Genomic DNA, 10,015 nt, shown 5'->3' with positions numbered 1-10,015 from the left:
CAAATTCTCCAAAAAAGTATTTACGCTTCGGGGGGTGATTTGTAAGCATACCGAAAAAAGCAAAATGCAGATTTTGCCGATGGAAACAGGTTTTGCAAATAACAGCTGGCAAGACCGGATACACGTCGCACGTTTGTAGTCTCAAAGCAAAGTCGGGCGGGAAAGTAAGCAGAGGTGGCAAATCCAGATCCAGAAAATGAAAACCCTGCCATCGTTTGGCTTGAGCATCATGTGCTAGCTAGCTAGCACATGGTGCTAGGGAGAAAGCTAGCTAGCACATGGGGCTAAATCCAAACAGGGGCAAGGTTTTTATTTTCTGGACCTGGATTTGCCACCTCTGAAAGTAAGTTCTGTTTGTGGGGACGACGAAAGTGAAATCTTTTTGGAATGAATTAAAGAAGCGAATATTGATGCAATTTTAGATGGAAAGCAGCAAAGCAACGCTTCGGTTGATCAAGAATGACAAACGCAAACTCATACGACGTCATCGCACGGCGCCGTCGCTTCCTGGTCTTCTTCTTCTTCTTTATCTCTATTGTGTATAGCGCCACCTCCAGCGGCGGAGTCGCCTTGCAATGTTGGCAAAAGAAGAACCGATGGAAACGGGAAACACGTCGCATTTTCAGTCAATTTGCTTAAAACATTTGAAACAATTGGATGCAAACCTGAATAATGACAGCAACAACGGACTGATAGAAAAGAAGGCACGAAGGCCCCGCCCACACCAAAGCCCCTTTCAATGCATCCGCACAAGTTTCTTCCCGTTTGTCCACACGATGGCGCCGTTTCGGAGCTGGAAAGCCGTGACTTTTGGAAGCGGGCTCCAGACTTGGAAAGATTTCAAAACGCGCCGCGTGCGTTCCAACGTGGACGCCACGTGCGGGATTCTCCTCCAGTGATGTCGTCGTTCTCACGCCAGTCTGGCAACAATGGCGGCGTTTTGCTCCACCTTCTTAGCTTAATAATATAATAATAATCTGTTGTTTTTTACAGAAAAGCTGAGAAATTCTGTGAAAAAGTTTACAGAACAGCTTGTCGATTTCACTGGTATTTAATGTGCAACAAACAGCAACTGCTTCAGAATTTGACCACGATTCAGTGCACAAAATTGGACAGAACAAAGTAGCAAACGATGCGTGAACCGTCGCGTCGCGGTCGTCGTCACGGCGGTCGTCGTCACGGCGGTCGTCGTCACGGCGGTCGTCGTCGTCACGGCGGTCGTCGTCGTCACGGCGGTCGCGGTCGGCCATTCTTCGAGGCGTTAGCCGCTTTGCTCTTGCCGGTTCTTGTTCCTGCACAGCAGGTCCCGTTGGAGGTACCCGCGGAAGCACTTGTCCCGCACGCCGTACACGATGGGGCTGATGGCGCGGGGCAGGACCTGCGCCACCACGTAGCAGGCGAACATCGAGTCGTAGATGTTCTCGGGGAACCAGCGCAGCAGCGCCTCCCTCAGCGCCGGAGTCACGTACATGGTCATGCACAGCAGAACCTGCACGCCGTGCAGGACCACCGTCCTGCGAGCCTTCCTGGCGTCCTTGCTGGCCGTCCGGGCGGCGAAGAGGATCTTGAAGTACGTGAAGAAGATGACCGACCACACCAGCACCAGGTACACGATGTAGGTGATGTCCCGCTTCTGGGCCAGGATCGGACTGGCGAAGATCGTCTCTCGGAGGCAGACCATCTTGGAGGAGAAGAAGTCCGGCGGCTGCACGAGCAGCGTGACCAGCAGGTCGGGCAGGATGGAGACCAGGCTGGCGGTCCAGATCACGGCGACGAGGACCAGGGTCCGCCTGACGGTGCAGATGCGGGCGCGGTGGAGCGGCAGACACACGGCCACGTAGCACTCGGCCGCCATGCAGGCCAGGTTGAGGGGCGTGTTCTCGGTGGTGATGACGGCCAGCAGGATGAGGGGCGCACACGCCCACGCGCGGATGGCGCGCAGCGTGTAGCTGACCACCAACAGGACCACCGTCACGCTCATCTGGATCATGTCGTTCACAATCAGGTGGCAGAACAGGATGTAGCGAGGGTTCGAGTAGAAGATCTGAACACAGACAGTTGCAAAAGACTCCACACCCCCAAAGTCGATACGGCACGAAGCCGCAACGGATCGAAAAACAACAGCAGCCTTTAAAAAAAAAAAGAGGAGGGGCCACTACAATTGAAAAGGGTCATTATTCGCAGGACTTACTCAAGAAATACATCAATAAAAAACCTCAAAAGAAAATAAAAAGCAACTCAACTATAATGACTCAAAGGCAGAAAGCCCAGAAAGCAGGTGAGCCACAAGTGGTACCTGGTGCTTGCTGAAGGTGTACATGAGGCCCACGTTGACGCAGTTGATTGACAGGCCGATGACGAGCACCAGCACGTTCTTGGCCACCGCTTTGCCCAGCGAGTCTCGGTACTGGATGGCGGCGCTGGCGTTGGCCGAGGCGGCGCCGTCGCTCATGTCGCCGCCGTCGCTGACAACACAACACGTTTGACCCACGTTGGTCCTCCTTCTCAAAATGGCAACCTGGTGCTGCTCGGCCTTTGCCGAGCTGAGGCCAAAAATGTCTTCAAAAAGAATTCTGGATGCGTTTTTTCCCAAGAAAAATGAAGAATGTTCAAAACAACGCGTTGGAGAAAATCATCATCATCATCATCATCATCATCATCATCATCAAGCAGAGCATCCCATCTCATTTCCAAAGGCGAGAACAAAATTCCCTTGCCAGGGAAGGAGACGTCTCGTCTTGCCTCGCAACCGACCAGCACTTGTTCGCACCCGTGCTTAAAATACTCGAGTTGCGCAAAAGAGCATTTTTCAATGTATTTACTCGAGTGAATTTCACTCACAGAAATATTTCAAGCCTAACTTAAGATTGATGTCTTTTTTTTTTTTCATCACAAATTGCCATGTGCTGTTTTGTTTTGACTTTAATTTGAACACAAAACTACCAAACAAACCTGATATGAGATTCATTAGTCTAATAAAGCCTATTTTTTTAAATGCATAATTCTCAAGTTTATGTATTTAGCATTCATAAAGAATAATGACCTCTTCTTTTTTTACGTTTATGAGATGTCTGCAATCTGTTTGATCCCCAAAACATAAAAATGGCATAAAAATGAAAAAATAGCAGCGACGATATGCAATTTATTGTGTTTAAGTAAACGGATTATTATGCAATTTAAACAATATGCTTGATGTATTTTACATAAATACTCTGATGATTATTCATTTCGAGCAGGGGTGCTGAAGTTGGGTCCTGGAGAGCCCCTACCTCTGCAGCCTGTTTTCCTCGTTTCCGTCCACCGACACACCTGATTGATGATCAGGATCGTCATCAGGCGTCCGCAAAGCGTGCTGATGAGCCCATCATTAGATTCAGCTGTGCTGCAGGTGGGAGAGCGGCTGTCCGGGACCTGGCTTGAGCACCCCTGATTTAGAGTATACTTTAGGAATACTAAATACATCAACCTGAGGATGAAGTAAAGTGAGGTAAAAAGGTTAAAATCATCTAAAAAGAAAAAAAAAACAGCCAAAAAAGTACATGTGAATTCGTCGTGTCAAAAAATGACATAAAACTGAAGTTATCGGCTTGAAAGATTGAAAACATCCCAATAAATGTTGCTCTTTTGGAAGCTGTTTTTGGAAGTGCTCTGAAATGTTGAACTTTGAAAGACAATAACGTCAAACATGTTGACTTGCGTCGAGTATGAAGTGCAAGTCGGGCCTGACACTTTTGTTCTTTTTCTTTACAAGCCGTCGATGGACGCGGTCCGGTAAACGATCCTGTCTGATAACGTACGCTAGCGGCTTCCGTTTTTTCTCTCTTCAAAGAAATGCGCGTTATTCCGAAGATGGCGAAAGTCCATTTTCGGAGTAACGATGCGACGCCAAACACGTGCGACCTGAAAGCGATCTCGAAGGCGCATCGAATCGTGTCGATGGCGAGCGCTGGCGTCGTCCTCCTCGTCAAGCACGTTTGGAGAAAGTGGCAAAAATGTCTGACGTGTTTGCAGGATGCAAAAATCAAGTCATGACTCACCTGTCCGTCCGCGTCAGGTAGATTCACCTCTGACCCCACGCCCGCCCTTCAGCCATCTTTTATAGCCCAAACTGGAGGATCTTGCGCACGCGCGCACGCCTGCGCACACGCACGCGCACACGCCTGCGCACACGCCTGCGTTGATGCGCGCGCAGACAAAGACTGAAGAGTGACATCATCGGATCGCTTTTTCACGCCGACTTGGGAAAAATGGACGTGAAATGCACAAAAAGAAGATGGCAGCGAGAAACACTTTTTTTCATTTGTTTCCAATCACGTTTTGTGACTTTGTCACCATTCACAGATTTGAAAGTACAAATCTGTTTTTTTGAATCCTATCGCTCGCTCCAATTTACATTCAACCGGCCCCAAAATTGGGAAAACTTCATTTCCTTTCTCTCAGCTTTGAATCTTTCACTTGGAGCGGAAAAAACAAAAACAAACAAACATAGCCTACAATTGATTTCATTTGAAATTCTCCTTGAATGCTTAAATGGCGTTGACAGCTTTGTGAGTGACATCAACAACATCACATCAAATACGGGACACCGGGGCGGGACCTGCGTATCATCATTGAGGTTCACAAAATGGGCGGGACGACGGGACGCTGGAGCCGCGTCTCAAAATCTGCAGGACGTCCAAAACGGGACGACATTTTTGACAAGACAATTTCTGGCAAGCGTGTGGCCACAAGTTATTTCTTAAAGGGCCTCCGTCCGTCCATCCGTCCGTCGATCCGTCCGTCCGTCCGTCCGTCCATCCGTCCGTCCGTCCGTCCGTCCGTCCGTCGATCCGTCCGTCCGTCCGTCCGTCCATCCGTCCGTCCGTCCGTCCGTCCGTCCGTCCATCCGTCCGTCCGTCCATCCGTCCGTCCATCCGTCCGTCCGTCCGTCCGTCCGTCCATGGATCTCAGGGTGTCTTTCATCCTGCTGGTGACTTTTGAAGCACGCCTATGAAATTGAACAACTTCTTTCGATGTGTCCGCTGCACTTGCTGGCCCGAAGTCACATTCCTTCGTCTGTATTGATTGAGTGCCGAAGTCAAAGTCAAAGCGGAATCGGCCAAAGAAGGACTTCCGGGACGTCTGTCTGATTGACAGTCCACACGGAGGAGAAAAACAACAAGCGACTGTTGTGTTGTGCTGCTGAAAAGCCTCAGAGGAAACCAACACGCTTGCATCATCATCATCATCATCATCATCATCTTCATCAGTTTGCGATGCGATGACAACGCAACGAGTCCTCAGATGCCGCGTGACCTTTCGGGGCGTTTCCCTCCGAGGATTGTCAATTGCGTGTGGGAATTCTCGGAGGAACGTCAGCCGGATGACTTGATGAATCTGCAGGGGACAAATAAAAGGTCAACTAAAAGGTCAAGCCACTTGAATCTTGCCGACGAGATGAAAGCAATTGTTGTTGTCATCGCAAAGTGAGGAAACGTCCCCAGCGCTCGTCCTCCAGCGAGACGCTTAACCTTTGATCGGTCCTCGCGGATGCGTCACGTCGACGTTCCGCCGAGAATTCCTGCTAACAACAACACAAACACGAACGCGTGCCTGCGTGGGAGCAAAGTTTGCCGCAAACTTTGCCCGTCCGTCAGTCCAACAAACGGCTCCAATCTGACTTTCACTTGCCGGCTGTCGCAAACTTGGACCGTCCATTCAGCAGGAAGTACTGAAACCTATTTTTCATCCGATTTTCAAGAATTGCGAAAAAGAAACGGAATAGAAACGCCAGAAATTCAGAAAAAAAAGGCCCAAAATGTGCCCAAAGGTTTTTTTACGCTTGGAGGGGATGGATTTGGAAGCGTAACCAAAAAAAGGAAAAGGCGCATTTTGCCGATGGAAACAGCTTTTGTGAATGAGCGACTGCAATACCAGATTATTATTATTTTTTTACTTTCGGCAGGTGGTCAGAACTTGACTTTGTATTTATTTCTTTATTTTCATTGAAATACAAGACCGGATATACGTCGCACGTTTGTAGTCGCAATAAATGGCGGATGATAAAGTAAGACGACGAAACACGATTCTTTTGATAAATAATGAAAGAAAAAAAAGATGAATGGCATTTTTGACGGCTTTGTGAACGTCAGCTCTCCGTGCAACGACGCGCTTCACTTCCATGCGGGAAGGAAGCCAACAAAACAAACTCGCGTTCAGTCCGTCAAAACCAACATTCCCGCCCGGAAGGACCGTACCCCCCCCCCCCCCCCCCCCCCCCCCCCCAACGTCCCAACGTTACGTCACTACAACGTCATCTGGCGACGCATTTTCGCCAACACTCCATTTAGTCCGAAAGGTTTCCTATTTGGCTAAGAAGCGCCACCTTTGTTGTCGGACTCCATGTTGACAATAAAAGCACAGATGAACGCTAAGCCTTGACACGATCATTTGTTCACAAAAAGGCAAGAATCGATGGCGACGTGTTGTTTTGTGATGAGCAACATGACAAGCGTTTCAACGGTCCGTCCGGCAAAGTCATCCGACGGAGAACAAGACCACCGAAGTTGCGCACAAAAACAGCAGACCACAAACAGCTTTTCACCTTCACAAGCGCAAGAACATCACGACGTCATCGGCTTGCGCAACAATCCTCAAAACGCCGGCAGATGCTGCGTGCAAAGCAAATGTCGCGAGGGAACGCGTCGTTCCGCGTGTCAGCGCGGAGATGACGAGACGCACGTGCGCGTGTGTGCGCGCGCACGTGCGCTTTGCCCTATAAAAGATGGCTGGCGCGGGCGGGCTGGCGAGGGGTCAGAGGTGCGTCCAACTGCCACGGGTGAGTATCATCTTTAAATCAACACGCACGCACGCACGCACGCACGCACGCACGCACGCACGCACGCACACACGCCTCTCCATATTCATTCACGCATTAAAGACGTCAATATGCACTCTGAAAATCAAAATTCAGCTGGAGAGACAGAAAAGAAATTGACCTGCAGCTTTTCTGCCATTTTGCACTTTTCACCTTCTGCATGTTTGGAATTTGCCAGTTATGTTGCAGTGGTTTATTATTGAACATATTCTTGAAAAAATCAGAATCAAAACGGAACATTTTGACCACATTTTTGCCCCACAGCTAGTCTCATTCTATAATTATTATTATTATTATTATTTGTATCATCTGATCTTTCTTGTGCTTGATCCAGGTCCAGAAAGTCAAAACCGGGCCACACATTGGCTTCAGCCGCAAGTGCTTGGACTCAAACCCGCAGCTCGTCTCCATCTGTTGAGTCCAAGGTTATTTTAGTTGACGCAAAAATGCAAAAAACGATTTTGTTAACGAAATGAAATGAAAATGAAAATGCTTAAAAAGAGTGGAAGAGTGTGCGTGCGTGCGTGCATTGTGACCCACGCCGACCGAACATGTTGGCGTGACTTGAACCTTCAGTCAAGTCCTTCCTTCAAAATGTCCTTTTTTTCCACCGCTGTTGTCATTAGCGTGCGTCAAGATGGACGCCGCCGCCTCGGCCAACGCCAGCGCCGTCATCCAATACCGAGACTCGCTGGGCAAAGCGCTGGCCAAGAACGTGCTGGTGCTCGTCATCGGCCTGTCAATCAACTACATCAACGTGGGCCTCATGTACACCTTCTGCAAGCACCAGGTAGGAAACAAAAATCACGTCGGGTCGAGTTGAGGTCCAGAGTCTCAAAAGAGTCTCAAAAGAGTCTCGAAAGAGTCTCGAAAGAGTCTCAAAAGAGTCTCAAAAGAGTCTCAAAAGAGTCTCGAAAGAGTCTCAAAAGAGTCTCAAAAGAGTCTCAAAAGAGTCTCTGCAGGGAACAGACGCATCTCCGGGTCTGAGCCCCCATCCGGGCTACAGACACGCCCCATATTGGGCATTTTGACAAATATCGCTATCGACCTTTTCTCAAATCTGAAGTCTGATGTAAATTCAATCGAAAACCATTTTACTCTCAGGGCGCTCTTGATTGAACTCATTCACTGCCATTGACGGCTATAAACGTCAAATAATCATTTGAACTATTTCCATGAGTTTAACATTTTTCCCCACTTTTGTGAACAAGCGTATGAGAACCTTGATTTTTTTTTATTGTACATTTAGAACAGATTTACAATTTGTAATTAATCGTTTTTTATTTTTGTAAATGCTCATGAATAGAGTAAGGCTCTTTTTTTTTTCTTCAAATGACCATTTTAAGGCGTCCACCAGGTATCGTAAAGCAGGTTTTTCTTAAAAGGACCCGATCTAGTAGGGCGTGTGTGTAGTCTATTTTTTTTTTCTTAACGACCAATCCTATATGAATGGCCGCCGGGGCCCGCAATCCCTTCTTGCTCGGGGCCCCTCGAATGTTGCTACGCCGTCTGAGCGCAAGGAACGTTTGCTCTCGTTGAAGAAGCGCTCCACCTTTGACGGGTTTGGACGAGGCGACGTGATTGGATTTTGCGTGTCTCGTGGCTCGTGTCTCGTGTCTCGTGGCGCTTGTCTTGCAGATCTTCTACTGGAACCCTCGCTACATCCTGTTCTTCAGCCTGGTGGTGAACGACATGATCCAGATGAGCGTGGGCATCACCCTGTTTGTCATCAGCTACGCCCTCCACCGGATCAGCGCCTTGTCGTGCGCCCCCTTCATCCTGATGGCCATCATCACCACGGAGAACACGCCCCTCATCCTGGCCTGCATGGCGGGCGAGTGCTACGTGGCCGTGCGTCTGCCGCTCCACCACGGCCGCATCTGCACCGTCGGGCGGACGCTGCTCCTCATCGCCTTCATTTTCGCCATCAGCGTCGTCTCCGCCTTCCCGGACCTCTTCGTCACGCTGGCCACGCAACGCCGCCACTTCTTCTCCTCCAAGATCTTCTGCCTCCGAGAGACGGCCTTCCCCAGCCCGACGCTGATCCAGAAGCGGGACATCACCTACGTGGTCTACCTGGTGCTGGTGTGGTCGGTCATCTTCTTCACGTACTTCAAGATCCTGTTCACGGCGCAGACGGCCAGCAAGGACGCCAAGAAGGCCCGCAGGACCATCGTCCTGCACGGCGTGCAGGTTCTGCTGTGCATGACCACGTACGCCGTGCCGCTGGTCAAGGACGCGCTGCTGCGTCTCTTCCCCGCCAGCTACTCGGACTCGCTGTTCGCCTGCTACATCATCGTTCAGGTGTGGCCCCGCGCCATCAGCCCCATCATCTACGGCGTGCGGGACAAGTGCTTCCGCAAGTACCTCAAACACTACCTGGTCTGCAGGACTGCGCCGCACAGCGCCGACTCCTGATTTTTCCACACGCTATTTAAGTTTTTTCTTCATAAGAATAAGATTTTCAAATCATCTCCCAAGTTTCTTGCTTTTCTAAGCAAATTCAGTTTATATTTGAAACCTCTAAAAATTAGTCAAAGATACCAAAGCACAAAATATATATGAGTGTTTAAAAGCATTCCCTACTGAAATGTTTCAGATCGAAATGTCTTTCTACCCGCGTGTATTCTTTTCATTTCAGGTTTTTTTCCCATACTTCTGTCATTTGTAATTCTTTATTATTGATGTTAAATCATATTTGTATTGATTTGATATTTGACGTTCCTTCTGGCCATCTCCCTATGTTGAGTTTTATACATGCAAAGAATACGTTTACTGTCGCCATGTTTGTTTTGTAAATTGCAATAAAATTTAAAAACAAAAAACGTATCAAACACGCTGTAATGCAATTACGTCATTCGGTGGCGCTGCGCTACAACGTTGGCGTTCAAATGGGGGGGGGGGGGGGGGGGGCACGTACTTCCGGTGGTGACGAAAGCGCCAACAGTCGTCTTAGTTAAAACAGCCAAATATACTCAAAATACAAATAATACAACTTAACGTTAGTTTGAGTTAAGATTATGGTTCTGTTTAGTGTTAAAGTTACGTTTAGGCTTAGTAAAAAAGGAAGACGGAATTGGAGGTCACGTGTTTCCGGTAGAGCTCCACTCGCCCATGGTCTGCATCTGCAGCTAGACTAGAGGTGGGCATCGAGGACCG

General features: G+C 48.8%; 2 protein-coding genes across 6 annotated transcripts; one reads left to right on the top strand and one right to left on the bottom strand.

Moving 5' to 3' along the window:
• Positions 1-1,062: 1,062 nt before the first annotated feature.
• Positions 1,063-6,796, bottom strand: LOC144059604 (odorant receptor 131-2-like). The gene is made up of 3 exons (XM_077578804.1): positions 6,584-6,796; positions 2,297-5,376; positions 1,063-2,044 (listed from the first exon to the last, which is right to left on the bottom strand). Exons 2-3 carry the CDS (start codon positions 2,450-2,452, stop codon positions 1,262-1,264), a joined length of 939 nt encoding a protein of 312 aa, XP_077434930.1. The 5' UTR covers positions 2,453-5,376; positions 6,584-6,796; the 3' UTR covers positions 1,063-1,261.
• On the top strand, positions 6,646-9,656 carry LOC144059603 (odorant receptor 131-2-like). Of its 5 annotated transcripts, XM_077578803.1 has the most exons (5): positions 6,646-6,817; positions 7,191-7,281; positions 7,483-7,646; positions 8,495-8,707; positions 8,788-9,656. In XM_077578803.1, the coding sequence occupies exons 3-5, from the start codon at positions 7,494-7,496 to the stop codon at positions 9,292-9,294; spliced, it is 873 nt and encodes a 290-aa protein (XP_077434929.1). In that variant the 5' UTR covers positions 6,646-6,817; positions 7,191-7,281; positions 7,483-7,493; the 3' UTR covers positions 9,295-9,656. The 5 variants fall into 5 exon arrangements, with proteins under 5 accessions (XP_077434929.1, XP_077434924.1, XP_077434925.1 ...); XM_077578798.1 differs by having other exon boundaries at positions 8,495-9,656; XM_077578799.1 differs by lacking the exon at positions 7,191-7,281 and having other exon boundaries at positions 8,495-9,656.
• The last annotated feature ends 359 nt before the right edge of the window (positions 9,657-10,015 follow it).

The sequence above is a fragment of the Vanacampus margaritifer genome, chromosome 10 (assembly GCF_051991255.1).
Source record: "Vanacampus margaritifer isolate UIUO_Vmar chromosome 10, RoL_Vmar_1.0, whole genome shotgun sequence".
In the NCBI taxonomy this organism is placed as follows: Eukaryota; Metazoa; Chordata; class Actinopteri; order Syngnathiformes; family Syngnathidae; genus Vanacampus; species Vanacampus margaritifer.
The sequence above is the reverse complement of the archived record's forward strand: the minus strand, read 5'-3'. Positions and strand labels throughout refer to the sequence as shown.